General features: G+C 36.9%; 1 protein-coding gene and 1 long non-coding RNA gene across 51 annotated transcripts in view; both read right to left on the bottom strand.

Moving 5' to 3' along the window:
- The window catches only part of PDLIM5 (PDZ and LIM domain 5), a 317004-nt gene that overhangs the window by 99462 nt on the left and 200875 nt on the right, over nucleotides 1-16667 (bottom strand). For 43 of the 50 annotated variants that reach the window (XM_081595125.1, XM_081595262.1, XM_081595435.1 and 40 more), the window contains one exon: nucleotides 332-374. The exons of 2 other annotated variants lie outside the window; for them this stretch is intronic. In XM_081595125.1, coding sequence (XP_081451251.1) covers nucleotides 332-374 — 43 coding nt within the window. Of the gene's footprint in view, nucleotides 1-304; nucleotides 375-16667 lie in introns of all 50 variants that reach the window. 5 more of the 50 variants (XM_081595336.1, XM_081595345.1, XM_081595365.1 and 2 more) reach the window with 2 other exon arrangements.
- On the bottom strand, nucleotides 15153-16265 carry LOC145547001 (uncharacterized). The gene is made up of 2 exons (XR_014083446.1): nucleotides 15656-16265; nucleotides 15153-15512 (listed from the first exon to the last, which is right to left on the bottom strand). It is a non-coding gene; the product is annotated as an uncharacterized LOC145547001 (long non-coding RNA).

The following is a 16667-nucleotide window of genomic DNA, read 5'->3' as shown; positions in this document are numbered from 1 at the left end:
CACTTATTTAATCTGTTTAGATTATTTGAATAAAGAGGCAAATTAAAAGTGAAGGTAAGAAATCTGGATATGAGTTACTGATAATATATGACACTGGAAATACTATTTAAATAATAAGGAATAATTACATTGTTTAAATAATAAGGAATAATTACATTATAATTCTGTTATGTGTTGATTTTCACTATCCCTCATCATCTTTAAAGAACTGTGAGGAAAAACTGTATGGGAACTATAAATTGTCAGTATGGTCGGAGACAGGAATGGAAGTTAGAGTGGTTCAGGAGGGACAATCAAATATTACCCCAGTAATGCTGGATTAGAAACACACCTTTTGAACAGGAACTGGCTCAAGCTTGGGTGTAGCAGATGCTCTGAGGAAAAAACAGAAAAAGGAAGAAAACATGAATTTTTGCAAACTTATTAATTAAATTTTTATTATGTACCTTAATATACTGTCATCAGAATTTGTAGTGTCATAATTCATGCTTTTAACTATTCACAAGCTACTAATTAGTTCATGAAACTCAAATGCTGTAACATCCAATAACTCATACACTAAGTATTCAACAGTTCTCTACACATTCAAATGAGGAAAGACAAACACCAATCCTGTTTACTAATGTACCCATGTTTAACCTTTAAATTAAGGCTATCCCTCACCAAAAAGGGTAAAGTAAAATAAACATGACTTTCAGATCCTTGAGTAGTTCCTGAAACAAATAACTGATCTCTTTGTCCAACAGTATCTGCCTCTCTCTTATTATCCATGAATATGCCCAAAGGACACATGGATCTTTGTATGAAGACACTAAATAAATTCTGGTTGAACTGGCTCACTGAGTATTAATTTTGTATTTATATTTTGAGTGCAGGCTAATGGATCTGTTCTGCTAAAACCAAACTGTAAGTTCTTCCACTAGGCTACAATTTCAGTGAAGGTAGTGATCATGGCCTACTTGAGTCTCTATATCAGCACGGCCTGGCATGCATTAATAACAGGTTATCAGTATTGAGCATAGAAAGAAGACAAAAAGGAAAAGAGGACAAATATCCATGCACAGAACTATTCTCATATTCAAATTCATTATTTTTAATCTATACTTTTTTGTATTATTACTGTCAGTTTCGTTAGCATGGACTAATAGTAATGATAATTGATTTGGAGCAATTATCTCTTATAATCATGACAAATAACCAAAGCAGCAGCAATCATTATCCCCATTCTTCACAGGAGGAACTTCAGAGTTAAAGTAAATTATTTCTAGAATGGAGCTAAAGCCAACCATCCTTATGTATTACAAGACACTGCCTGCAGTCAAGGACAGTAAATGATTGGAGAGCTCCTAATGATTTAAAGCTATTTTCTCAGCATTAAGGTATACATTAGGTTTAATAATGTCAGAAGCAGTCTAACTCCTCTTATATCACGCAAGCCTGAGGATAAGACAGCAAGTGCAGAATTCAAGAAATGTAACCACAGTAGGTAAATAAGTGATAAATTTTAAGCTGCAAATCATGAGATCATTTTACTTACAGAGAAGCTAACATAGTATATTTGGTCTCTACAGTCATAACCTAGTAATGAACTCCGATCAACATTTTTAGGAGCAACTGAATCTTCCAATAACAACTAATTTGGTTAGCCAGGGCAAGCACGGACTGAATAATTGGCTAACATAATGAGAGATCACAATGGATGCTAACATTGGGTTACTGTTATGTAGAATTACACTCTGCAATTGCACAACTTTCCATGTGTGCTATCAATCAAACAATTATTTCTCTTTTAGCTTATAGGGTTATTATAACAAGCAAAGGAAACAAGTTCAAGAACAGAACAGTGGAATCTTTCTTTCATTGAAATTTCACAGTAAGATGCAATCACAAAGGATCTACTTATTAAAACCACCCAAGACACGACTGAAATTTTGCCGTAACAGAGAGGACAGAATCCTTTTTCATCTGGACACTTAAAGGTATAAGGAGCTCTTCTAGTAACACAAAAACAATATATACAAAAGATGATGTTTAACCTGAACAGAATAAAGAGGTTTCCAAGAAGAATAAAATGCATATATCTCATGTCTATGAAAACAAACCCCTTAGTTTTTTCTGGGTGTTAGTTCTTACTTGAATAGCATTAGCAACAACAACAAAAACCCCAGAATGATTAATTTTCACAAACTTTGTGGAGTCCAATCTCTTAATCTGTTGAGAACTTAAAGAACAACGAGTCTTACCATATTTTATGGATTGAAAGTTCTACAAAACTATTTCCTAAAATACAGAATTCACAGAAAAATTTAAACTGAATCTTTAATATCTGGCCTGCTCACCTTCTGATAAAGGCCCACAAGTACAATGACATGAAATAAGAAAAGCAGTCAAAGAAAAGAGGAAAAGCTGTCCTCAAAATTCCAGGATTGAGTCCATTACACATGAAAATCACAAGCATTACGTTGTAGGTGGAAAAAAAAAGACTGGCTTATAATTAAACATCAAATGAAAGAGCTGACACTACATGCAATAAAAATTAGTTATGCTGGTTTAAATATTTAAATAACTACCAAATGAATCATAGAATCATTAAAACTTAGGTTTCTTGAAGTGAAATGTAAGTCGCTTAGTCACGTCCAACTCTTTGCAACCTCATGGACTATACAGTCCATGGAGTTCTCCAGGCTAGAATACTGGAGTGGGTAGCCTTTTCCTTCTCCAGAGGATCTTCCCAACCCAGGGATCGAACCCAGGTCTCCTGCATTGCAGGCGGATTCTTTACCAGCTGAGTTATAAGGGAAGTCCAAGAATACTGGAGTGGGTAGCCTATCCCTTCTCCAGCAGATCTTCCTGACCCAGGAATGGAACCGGGGTCTCCTGCAATGCAGGCAGATTTTTTACCAACTGAGCTATCAGGGTACGTCATGGGAAATGTAAGGCTGGATGAACACAAGGTGGAATCAAGATTGCCGGGAGAAATATCAATAACCTCAGATATGCAGACAACACCTTCCTTATGGAAGAAAGAAAAGAAGAACTAAACAGCCTCTTGATGAAAGTGAAAGAGGAGAGTGAAAAAGTTGGCTTAAAACTCAACATTCAGAAAACTAAGATAATGGTATCCAGTCCCATCACTTCATGGCAAATGGATGGGGAAACAATGGAAACAGTGAGAGACTTCATTTTGGGGGGCTCCAAATCACTGCAGATGGTGGTGACTGCAGCCACGAAATTAAAAGACGCTCCTTGGAAGAAAAGTTATGACCAACCTAGACAGCATATTAAAAAGCAGAGACATTGCTTTGCCAACAAAGGTAGGTCTAGTCAAAGCTATGGTTTTTCCGGTAGTCATGTATGGATGTAAGAGTTGGACTATAAAGAAAGCTGAGTGCCGAAGAATTGATGCTTTTGAACTGCAGTGTTGGAGAAGACTCTTGAGAGTCCCTTGGACTGCAAGGAGATCCAACCAGTCCATACTAAAGGAAATCATTCCTGAATATTCATTGCAAGGACTGATGCTGAAGCTGAAACTCCAATACTTTGGCCACCTGATGCAAAAAACTGACTCATTGGGAAAGACCCTGATGCTGGGAAAGACTGAAGGCAGGAGGAGAAGGGGACAACAGAGGATGAGATGGTTGGATGGCATCACCAACTCGATGGACATGAGTCTGAGCAAGCTCTGGGATTTGGTGATGCACAGGGAAGCCTGGTGTGCTGCAGTCCATGGGGTTGCAGAGTCGGACATGACTGAGCAACTGAACTGAACTGAACAGTATAACTTACAACAGTGAAAACTAGGAAACAACTAATTAAATATACAGTGAGGAAATGGTTGTCATATAACCAAATGATTAAACACTATACAATGATTAAAACAATTTTTAGAAAGAATTCTGAATTACATGATAAGATGCTTACTTTACAATGTTAAGTGAAAAAAGAAAAATATAAAATAGCATATATGGAGCATGATTAACACATGGAAAAAACTGGAAACACACCAGTATTTCAGTAGAAATTCTCTATGAATGATACGTTTTCTCCCCTCTTGTATCTTCCACGTTTTATGCACTGTACATGTTCTACTTATGATAACTAAGGCTATTTCTCAAAGCAGGCTTCACAGAAAACTACTTTCCAAAACACCCTCCCCCCCAAAAAGGTTGTGTTATCAGAGAAATGTAGAAAATTTAAAGTTACATAAGCATTGTAACCATAGGACTATTTAAAGCCTTTAAATGCCTAAAGAAGAAAACACTGTGGATCATTGTCCACACCCATGAGCTTGAAATACTCGTTTCTGGAACTCATGTTTAGAATATTCATTTACTTAGGAAACCTTTCTCAAGGCTGGAATTACGAAAGGGAAAAACTCTCTGAGAAATGCTATTTTAAATAAAGAGAGTATAATCTCTGTCAGTCTGAAAAGTTTTCTTAAGTCTCTTCCAGGTGGCTAAAATTAAGAGAAAGAAACATTACAATCCACAAACTCCTCAAAACCTTTTGTTATACACACTATCTTTCTTGACAAGCTGGTGCTTTCTTAAAGGTTGTTAAATAAGATACCCAAATACTCTGAGCATAATTTATAATTTAATCAGTGTTTAAGGAGGAAAATCTCATTTCCCCCACCAAACTGAAATATACATTTCCCATATTCCTTGAGGAGAAAATCCTAATAAATGAATAAGGAAAACTACTTCCCAAAATTAAAATTTTTATAGTTGCCTTTCTTTTAAAAACAATATTATACTGAGAATCTGCTCCTTTACTTCAGAAATGTTATAGATTACTTAAAAGCAAACAATTTTGTAAAGACAAAGTTTTAAAAACTGATGTATAATTGCTAATAATTATTCCTACATTTTTCTGTTCAAATCCTGGGAAATAAGCAATGGTGTAACATATAGATCTCCCATTCAACCACAGTGACCGTCACAAGTCACTTTTGTGCAGGGTGTGTGTTTGAAGCCAGCAGAGATCCTGGCAATGGCTCGGTGCCACGGACCGAACAATCCACTTATTGTTCTCTCTTCCCTTGGTGCGACGCTTCTGTAGGGCAGTAAGCCACGACGAGGAGAGAGGCTAGTGCCTTGGCCCTGTACTATGCTCAGCTCATGGAATCCAAAGAACAAAGCCCACAGTGTGGTTAGAACAATCTATTTTGAAAGCTGATTGATTTTTATAAGAGCAATATCCAAAATAAAAATCCCTGAAGCATTACAACCAGTTTCAGAACTTCTGGCTGAATGGTTGAAAGGAGTTCCAAGTTACAATGTTGTATTTGAAATCAGAATTTTGATGCCCTGGTTAAAATAATGTACAGGAAAAATAATACCAAAAATAAGCGATAGATCTAATAAAGATTAAATCAAAGGGATCATGAAAAACTTCACTGTATGAACACTCAATGAATTTTCTAACACTGCTGTATAAAGTGAAACTTTTTTAGCTAATAAAAGTCACCAATGAATGTTTACATTAGTGTTTAAAAATGAGGAATTATGCAACAGAACTGGACTGATGAAGATTACTCACATTACTCATTATGTCTTGGTGATGCCTTCAACCATATCTAATACACTTAATTCATAAACAATCATAGAGAAAAGAGAAGGAATTTTAGTTCATCTTCCGTGAGATGAACTCTATCTAAGTTTCCCACAGCATGGCCATCTTTGGGCTCACTGACCTCAGGACCCATAAACACTAGGGCACATCATTAATCACTTTAATTGCAAAGTTGTCAATTTGCAATAACAAAGCAACTCCAGAAGGGAAAAAAGTGAGCACTCAAGTGTGTAGAGGGATGTCTCTTTAAACCATTTCCCCATATTTAATTGTACTTCTAGTTAGTCGGCTTTCCTAAAACTCAAACCTTAAACATTTAAATCACTTATGGCAATGCATCAGTGGGTTTTTTCCAATGATTTGAGAACACGTAAGGATTATTTTTTCTACAAACAAAAGTACAAAATAGCTATATATTAGTGTGCTATATATATAGTAGTAGCTATATATCAGGGCTTCCTAGGTGGCTCAGTGGTAAAGAGTCCACCTGCCTACAGAGGAGACACAGGTTCAATCCCTGGGTTGCAAAGATCCCCAGGAGGAGGAAATGGCAACCCCCTCTGGTATTCTTGTCTGGAAAATTTTATGGACAGAGGAGCCTGGCCAGCTACAGTCCATGGGGTTGCAAAGAATCAGACACAACTGAGCATGCATGCATGCAGCATGTTATTACACAACACCTTTCAGCTTATAAAAGATTATACTCACCACATACACATGTATTCATACACACAGTCTCAGGTTCTTTCTCTCTCTTTGCATTTTCTCTATTACCATCTGAACCACCAGGGGATCCCCTTTCTATTACTATGAGTACTAAATATAGAGAGACAGAAATAATAACCTAAAGTCCAACAGACTTAGTAGAGAAAGAAGGAAAAGAGAGAAGCAATGGAATTGCTAGAAGCCCTCTAAGTATCTGGGGCCTCCTCTGCTGAGGCTTGGTTTGAAAATGAAAAGGGCACTGAGAAATTCACAACAGGCAATTACCACTTGATATTAATAATTACCTCTCTAGGTAAGGAAATGGCTTTTGTTGTAAAGATTCTTTTCAGGTGGTTACAAGAGTTGATGGGGCTTGAGAAGAAATTTTCAGCAACCAAGTTCTAAATCAAGCCACAAAGGGAGATAGGGAGGAACTGAGGGAGTAAGGAAGGGAAGCGAAGGACTTTTACTGAGCTTCCTGACCAGATGGGTTATTGCCTTTTCAAGAAGGAATATAAGGGGCTTGTGAGAGAAAGGAGCATTAGGCTAAACTTAAAATGACAACATAATTTCCTATTATAAAAACAATGAGAGGATCACGGTCAGCATTACATTTATTGGGGTCTTATTAGGAACTCCACACTAAATTAAAGGCCTTATACACAATGTATTGCTTAAGTTTCAGAAATAAAGTCTACAAATGTTAAAGAACTTAGATCACTAAAAAGTTTAATGCCAATATCTACATTATCCTTCCTCTGATATACCCATCTCACATAGCAGGAATCAGCAAATTAACAAATATTTCTTCATCTCATGATATGCTGCTTTATTTTCTATGGTTGAAGTTCACCAATTTAATGCTATTAAGATCTTTAGAATTGCAAACTGAATACTGATCAATTTAAATAACTAGTTTGGGTGAGAGTTTTATATATTACTTGATATCCTTCACTTGAGATCACCCTTTCATCTGTCCAGCCTTCAATAATTTTGAGCTGGAAGAGGCATATGATAAGTCTATAAATAAGAGTTTCACATAGTGATAAATGCAAAATTTCCCATTATTCTACTTGATTCTAGATGGAAAAAATTTATTTTTTAACACTATATTTATTTCTACAAAAGCATTTTTATCAGGGAAGATAGTTTTATCTGTTTATTGTGCCTCATGCCCACACTCCAAATAATCTTAGTATCATTTAAGGGGAAAAAAGCACTTTTCTAACTAGTGTTTATAAAATAATTTCTATAAACAAGAAAGTTGAAGAGATTATATAACATCATACATATGTTCAAGTTTCAATAAAAGGTATTTCAATGTCCAGGATAATTCATTCTTATTAAAAATAAAATTTTTATCAAGTAAAAAAACTATTTCAATAAAGGGTTTACATAATACAAGGAGGCTATTTTGTATGCCCCATCGTTAAGAAACAGCAAACTTTTCTGGAAAGGGTGAGACAGTATTTTAAACTTTGTGGGCCACAGGGTACAGATTCAACTACTCTGTTCTGCCATTATAGCAAGAAAGATGATCCAGACAAAATGTGAGTGAGCATGACTGTGTTCCAATAAAACTTCATTTATAAAAACAGGTAGGGGAATAGACTGTAGGCCATAGTTCGCTAACTCCTAGTTTAGATTATTTCATGGTTTTGACTATAACATTCTAGGAAATAATCCTACATGACCATGGCTCTTTTGGTGTCTAAACCTCATAATCATTTTGCATAAAGGAAAACCTCAAATTACAATCTGTTCAGACACTGATTGGCCTAAGATATGAGAGTTGATCTTCTCATTATTCTTTCTGCAAGACACCACCTTTCAATCCCTCTTAATTCCTCTACTTCAAACTTTCATATTACTTGCCACTGAATGATCCATCTAAACCTTCAAACCACTCATTCAAATAAAACTCATACCACACAGCACTGATACTGAAGCTTGGAGAAGGGACAGGTTTAATATTCTTGGGTTAAGCGTGACATTTTAAGTACTATTTTTAACTTTCCACCTCGGTTCCTTTGCTATGTAGACATGCTAGTAGACATGATAAAGTTTACTAAAGATCTTTCTCACTTTCTGCTTCTATGTATTACAAATGCAACTGTGTAAGTAATGTAATGGTTTTTCATTCTAAAAAAAAAAGGATGCACCATGCTTTCTGTGAGAGAAGCTGAAGAGTATAATTTCCTTCTTTTCCAATTTTTCACCAAAATTCCCTATTTCATTTCATATCAGACACGATTATAATACTTTTAGGAATGATATAAACAAGCAATCTGTAACAGAGTTTCATTCACTCAAAACCTACTAGGTTTCTATCTTCCTTATGGCACAATGGTAATTACTTTTATTCAATATACCTTCTCTTCCAGCTCCAATCAAGTAGAGAAAACAAATTTTTATCAAAATAGTAAGTACTTCATTACTAATAAGAAACTAATAGGATTTGCAAAGCAAATAACCCACCTGTGCAACATTAGGAATTCCATTTATACATTTATTCCATTTATTCTTGGCTTTTTCATGACATTATTAAAATACCCTTAACAAATGCACTTAAAATTCATTAAGCCCATTTAGAGAAGGAATTCTCTTAAAATCTCTTAAAATTCATTAACAGAGAAGGAATCAATAACAAATCATATGCACACATGGATTTTCACAGACATCTAGCAATACATAAGGGTCAGATGCTGAAGAACAGGATAAAAGCAGCATCAGTTCAGTTCAGTTCAAGAGCTCAGTCGTGTCTGACTCTTTGCAACCCCATGGACTGCAGCACACCAGGCTTCCCTGTCCATCACCAACTCCCAGAGCTTGCTCAAACTCATGTCCATTGAGTCAGCAATGCCATCCAACCATCTCATCCTCTGTCGTCCCCTTCTCCTCCCACCTTCAATCTTTCCTAGCATTAGGGTCTTTCCCAATGAGTCAGTTTTTCACGTCAGGTGGCCAAAGTATTAGAGTTTCAGCAGCATAAGCAGGCACAATTTATACCCTGATGTTTGTCTACCTATGTTTTTTTTTTTCTTCCTTTTAGGAAAAGCTTGAGCCTTAAAGAGACAGAGAGATCCTCCTATCTTTCATACTCAGCCTTTCTCTTATCAAGCTCTTCACTGAGAGAGGAATACTTTGAAAAACAGGTGAAACACTAAATAAAGGTTGCAAGTCTGTGCCACCAACAAAATTAAATAGCTATAGTTTCTTTGTTAGCACAAAGACAGTAATTCTTCCCCTATAAAACTGTTCTGAGGATGGAATGAGGTCATGCATGTAACACACCTAGCAGTGACTGGCACAAAGTAAGCAGTGACAGACATTAATTTCCTACCCCTCATGCAGAAAATACAAGCCTGGACTTCTGGAAATTATTCCCTTTGGATTATATACTGTCAGAGCCAAGCCAAATTATCTACCAGGGTATGTTTCAAGAGAAAACAACAACAAACTAGAAATTAATAAGAAAATATCACTTAAGTGAATATATACCAAATGCCAATAATTTCATTTTGCCCATTACATAAATTACCTCATTTATTTTTTCTAAGAAAATAATATGGTTCTCATTTTAATTACAGGAAGAAGCAGTTCAACTAGGTTCAATAATTTGACCACAACTTAGAATTTTAAAATAGTAGAGCCAAGATTTGAACCCAAGATGCTCCAGATGCTTTAAATGCAACTCCAGCACTCTGCCTTCTAGGAATGATATCAAAGTGAAAAAGCCACAAAAGTAACTTTGGTAAAGAACTACAGAGAGAAATACTTTCAAACAATGAATAACTATTAATTTTCTATTAACTAAAAACTATTCTATTTTCAATCATGTTATTTACAGAATGCCATCTTTGTTTTAATTCATATAAAAACAGAAGTTACTCATGGTAAACCATACATATATGTATAGATATTTAGTTAACATACAGATATACAGAGGTAGATGACATATATACAGATATCTATCTACCTATCTGATTCTCAATCTATAGAAAGTACACATTTTACAGCTTGAACAATACAGACATTAAAAAAAAAAAGTTTAAGTTCTTCAGAAGATTCCCAGTTAAGGGTTTATAAACATGCAAAAACAAAGAAACAAGCACCTTCAGTCCATTCCTCCATATTTTTCCAGAGAAGAGGACTATTTTTCCCATAGGAATTCTCTAATAACTTCATTTTCCAGCAGGATGGAGCTGGAGATTTCTTAACAAACATCACTAACCTGGGTGCTAAACTAAACCGGGTTTCTGATTAAAATAGCAGCTGGCTTCTGGGTCAGTGGCCATGCAGATCCCAAGATACATATCTTCTTGTGGGCATGTGTCAAGAACCTTACATTTCTATCTCTTCTTCCTGGTGAACTTGAGAAAATAAAGGACTGGCATCATAGTCCCCATTACACCAACTGATGGTGATGTGCTACCAATATCCCTGAAGGAGTAAGACTGCCAGTCTGACGAGTGCCCTGTGATACAGGGGTGTACACTGCACTTGCAAGATTATAGAAATAACTATGATGCCTCCTTTTCAATTTAGTTTAGCTCCATATATTCTGGCAAATACATGGGGAAACAATGGAAACAGTGAGAGACTTTATTTTGGGGGGCTCCAAATCACTGCAGATAGTGACTACAGCCACGAAATTAAAAGACGCTTACTTCTTGGAAGAAAAGTTATGACCAACCTAGACAGCATTTTAAAAAGCAGAGACATTACTTTGCCAACAAAGGTCCATCTAGCCAAAGCTATGGTTTCCCAGTAGTCATGTATGGATGTGAGAGTTGGACTATAAAGAAAGCTGAGCGCTGAAGAATTGATGCCTTTGAACTGTGGTGTTGGAGAAGACTCTTGAGAGTCCCTTGGACTACAAGGAGATCCAACCAGTCCATCCTAAAGGAGATCAGTCCTGAATATTCATTGGAAGGACTGATGTTGAAGCTGAAACTCCAATACTTTGGCCACCTGATGCAAAGAACTGACTCACTGGAAAAGACCCTGATGCTAGGAAAGATTGAAGGCAGGAGGAGAAAGGGACAACAGAGGATGAGATGGTTGGATGGCATCACCGACTCGATAGACATGAGTTTGAGCAAGCTCTGGGAGTTGGTGAGGGACAGGGAAGCCTGGGATGCTGCAGTCTATGGGGTTGCAAAGAGTTGGACACTACTGAGCGACTGAACTGAACATATATTCATATATTCCTAGTCACTGAGTAATACATTTTTAATTGTGTTCAATTCTTTTTGAATCAGCCTATACTTTTATAAACAAACACATACCCTTATATTATGGTCAGAACCTAACTTCTGTTTACCCTACCGACCTGTTATAATTACTATGGGCTTCTCTATTACCATAAATTACTTTAACCAAACACCTTCTCATTCCTGACCTGTATGTATTACACCTAATGTTACTTCAAGCACAAGGCAATACCCATGCTATATCTTTTCCTTGATGTATTTCATTGATTAATTAATTCCCCAAATATTTATTGAGCCCCTAAAGAGCACGTTCTGCTGTAGGAGATGGCACAACAGCTATGAATAATACAGACAAGATCTCTCCTCTGAAGTTGCTTATGTTCTACTTGGAAGAAGGAGGCTAAACATAAACAAGCAAGGTATGTCACATGGCAATGATGTAACGCAGTATAGTACAGCAAAACAGGGGCATGCTAAGTCACTTCAGTTGTGTTCAACTCTTTGCGACCCTATGGTCTGTAGCCCGCCGGGCTCTCTGTCCATGGGATTCTCCAGGCAAGAATACTGGAGTGGGTTGCCATTCCCTTCTCCAAAAACAGGGGTGGGGATACATGATTTTACATGAAGGAGCCAGAGAAGGTTTCCATAAGATGAAATCTGAGTAGAGACCTGAAGCAGAGAATCCCATGCAGACCATAATATAGTAAGTGTTAAATCCTGGAGGCAGGAATGTGCCAATGGGCTGGAATGAGAATAAAAACAGAAAGAGCAGTAAGAGAAAGCCAGAAAGCCAATTAGGAGACAAGCTACTTCACACCACTATAAGGACCTTGTCTTTTCACCCCTCTAAGTCAGATGAAAACGTATTCCTAAATATAGTACTTCATTTTATAAGAAAGCTAAATCCAAATCTCACATCAAAGAAGAGCAAATCTCAACACAGTGCCAAGCAATAAAGTAGCCCATAGGTATGCTTGAACTATATGAGCTACTACTTGCTTAAGGAAGGAGAAAAGAGAGGGACTAAAACTTGCCCCAGATCTTGAATATATAAAGACAAACAGAATACAGATGGAAAAGAACAAAATAACTAATTTGTTCTTCAAACATCCAAAGCATAAGATCTTTGAGGCTCACTTCTATATACTCTCTGTCCTGTGTTAATACTGGAGGCACAATTTTGCCACTAACTTTTTCCAGATACATCACTTTTTCTATTCTTGTCTAGGCTAAACAAATTAAATTGTGAAATTTTTCGGTAAAGTGAGTATTTTTAGGTATTTCGGTAAAATTCAAGGGGACAAGCATTCCAACATTTAGTACAGCCTTATTAGGAAAACGAAGTCAGGCTGCTGTCTCGTGGAAAGCACAGAAATGAAAACTTTTCATTCTTTATAGTCTAAACTTAGGTTTTCCATTTATTTAACACTTAAAAAATAACTTGGGGTAGGTTTAGGTTTCTTAAAAATCTGGAGTACTCAGAGTCTAGGAATTTAAAAATTAATGATCAAATGTGGCTATTTTAGTCATAGATAAGCCAGATCTATCCTTAATAACTTTAAGGTGAGCCCTAAATTTCACACTTATCAGTTCAGAAGTACAATCATCCTCATCACTGAATCTTATTAAATTAATTCAAAGTAGTCTATATGATAATAATATCTAAATCTGAAAAAAGGAAAATTTAAAGCTGATAAGTGTACAAGTATTTGTTCATCTTTTAAAATTCTGATTTGTGATTAACTTCACAACTATTCTATCACAAAGAAAGGACTGAAACACATTGTTTCTTTTATTCAAGACACTATTTCTGTTTATAGAAACTAAACGCTATAGTTCATAAAAAGGATGTATTGCATATATTTCTGATTGATGATTTAATGGATATTGTTGTAAAATTTAAACTATATTAGAATTTCAAATATTTGCAATGTTAACAATTTTTTTTTTTTTAAGCAAAGAGAAGATATAAAACATTGTATATTCTCTAATACCTCTGTCATTACAGGGAGAAAATTTGAAACTCTAGCAAATTAGAAACACATTCAGCCTATGTTACCAAAAGGTAATAAGCTTATTATCCTGAGACAATTTATTCTCTCCACCATGCTGTGAATCTCATATATAAAAATATCCTCGAATAGTGCTTCTTAACAGTAAACACCTCAAAATATATATGTCTCATCATGCAAGTTCAACAACACCCACACTGGTCTACACCTTTCAATGGGACAATCCACTTATCAAAACCTTGAAAACTGGCAATGTCAAATTGCTACAAAAACTTATAAATGCTTCTTCTCAATTTCAGTACTTATCCCACTGTAGACCAGGAACAAACAAACTGGTACCAGTGTCCAGGGGCTGCAAATTGAGTAGCACCAAAGTAGACCACTGTTTTCAAACTTTTCATCACAATACACAGTGAAAAGTATACTTTATTTCATGACCTAACTGGTACAAATCTGAACTAATAAAAACACGTATTTTCACATGCAGTCCATTATAATATATTCTGTTCTAGCCCATTTTATTTACAAAACAAAAAAAGGGGAGGGGAGATGCTGGCCCTGACTCAAACTGAATGCGTATGAGCCTCAGTTTGATGAACAGTATTTTGAATCTCTTGACTAGGGGCAGGTGGAGGGGGAGGGGAAGGAGGGCAGAGAACTCAGAAGGGTTTGGAAGCTTGATAATAAACATGATGGTTGCCTAACAGAGGCCACACAAAAACACTCACTGAACTGAAACAGCCAATTCACAAAACAATATTAGGCTAGTTTTAACTTGTGGAAAGTATCGCATTCAATAATATCCTTAAAGGCACAAAATAAACAGATGTAGCAACAACAATTAACACAAGAGTCTGGCTTGGACATGTCTTAAAGCTCCATCTCACTAAATTTGCTTTTGACACAATTACAATCACAGAGAAGAACAGAACTGCTGACCATAGGCTACCATATGTATTATATTGTTCCAACAACGACATCTTCTAGCAAGTACTTAATATCCAAGTATATTAACTGGATGATGAACGTTTTCCCTATTTGGAAATGTGTGAAAATTTAGGGAAGCCAAACACCAATACTTAACTCTCAAGACAAGCAACTTGAAATGTATTTAATTTTTTAGTGAGAGAAAAATACATCCTCCCTGTTTCCCTTACACTGGCGTTAAGCATAGGGCTTCCCAGGTGGTGTCAGTGGTTAAGAACCTGTCTGCCAATAAGAGAGATAAGAGACACGAGTTCGACTCCTGGGTCAGGAACAGCCCCTGGAGAAGGAAATGGCAATCCACTCCACTACTCTTGACTGGAGAATCCCACGGACAGAGGAGCCTGGCAGAGTCGGACATGACTGAAGCGACTTAGCATGCACACACGATGTTAAGCAGGCCCTAAAAAATCTCTAGAGAATAGAAATAAGAGATTCCTGTCATATTTACTTCCGCTTTTCAGATTCACAGAAGGACCTGAGACCTCACAAAGGATTAGAACCAATTCAGAAACAAACACACAATGCGCTCCATACTGTGATCCTTAGAAAACCATTTACAATAAAGAAAAATGCATTTTTGTAACTGATACCAAAGTTCCTAATTTCCTTCAAGACAACAATGCTTCTTTTCTTCCATAACTATTCTGATATTTAATTCTTTTGGCTGCTTTTCTAAAATGCTCTTGTTAAACACTGATCGTGAGCTTTTAGTGAAAAGGACTTTCTCTTAATTTGAGCTGTCTAACTGGAAAGGGCTGTCCAGTGGTGATGTTCACACAGGACCTGTGACACTGTCACAGGGGTTCTTTCGTAGGAAAAGATGAAGCCAGTTGCGTACAAGGTGCCTTCAAGCTCAGGGGAACATGAACACCTCTGTAACACAGCTTGCATCATACAGTGTTCTTTTTCTTTCAGAAAAACTGTCTACATTAGCTAATTCTTTCATTTCTCTTAAGCATTTACTACTTATAACAAGATGTGAGGAGAAGGCAATGGCACCCCACTCCAGTACTCTTGCCTGGAAAATCCCATGGACGGAGGAGCCTGGTAGGCTGCAGTCCATGGGGTCGCTGAGAGTCAGACATGACTGAGCAACTTCACTTTCACTTTTCACTTTCACTCATTGGAGAAGGAAATGGCAACCCACTCCAGTGTTCTTGCCTGGAGAATCCCAGAGATGGGGGAGCCTAGTGGGCTGCCGTCTATGGGGTCACACGAGTCAGACACGACTGAAGTGACTTAGCAGCAGCAGCAGCAGCAGCAGCAGCAACAAGATGTGAGACTCAGGACAGACTGGCAAATAAGCCCAACACTAATAACGGCCTCAAAGACAAGCAAACCATAAGTAAATTTTAAAAATTCTTAGCATGGTCACTTTAATAAGCAGTGTAGTCCCTAAAATGCCCAGTATCTCACAGAGTTAAAAGCAGATGTCCCAGAATCAAATCTTAGCATAAGCAGACACGGTATGGAGTCCCCAGAGAAAGAGAACAAGGCATGGTTTTCTTGACATAAGAGAAGCCATTTTTGGCCCAAGCTGTTTTGTGATCTCAGCCTGGCCACAATGCTTGCTCTTGAAAGATCTCAATAACTAATGATCGTAAAGGAATTAAGGGAATTCAGGAACAAATGAAAAGCTGTCAAGAAACACTAATTCAATGATAAAACAATGTCCTAGTTCCTTCTCAAAGGATGTGCATAATCATCTGATATATTGTTGAGTTCTGCAGGAACCAAGGCCCTAACACAGGTAAAGGATGCTAAAACCCAAGACTGGTGAGAACTTAAGGAAGGATGATGTGGACCTTTTCTGACCCTCATGACTTCAGTCAACTAAAGCTTGGCAACTGCTGCCCCCAATTCTATGCTGAATTCTCCTCTGTTCAGACCCCCTTCATGAATCTGCATGCCTGCTTAGCTTAAAAGTCCCCAATTTTGCTGTTCAGGGAGACACTACTTTGATAAAGATCCCCAGTGTTCTCCTTACTTGCTGCAAGTCATAAATCTTTCCTTCTCCTGATCTTTGGCTTGGTTGTGTCTTTTGGCTTGACCAAGAGGCAAACCTGGTTTTCAAGTAACACTAATTCCTCCATTCACTAGTTACTTGAACTACAACAAGTTACATAGGCACTCTCTCTTAGTTTCTTCACATGTAAGTTAAGAACAATAACAA

This window comes from Giraffa tippelskirchi, chromosome 1, assembly GCF_054371585.1.
Source record: "Giraffa tippelskirchi isolate mGirTip1 chromosome 1, T2T-mGirTip1v1.2.pri, whole genome shotgun sequence".
NCBI classification, from domain to species: Eukaryota; Metazoa; Chordata; class Mammalia; order Artiodactyla; family Giraffidae; genus Giraffa; species Giraffa tippelskirchi.
Note: the sequence above shows the minus strand (reverse complement) of the source record. Positions and strands in the feature narration are given on the sequence as shown.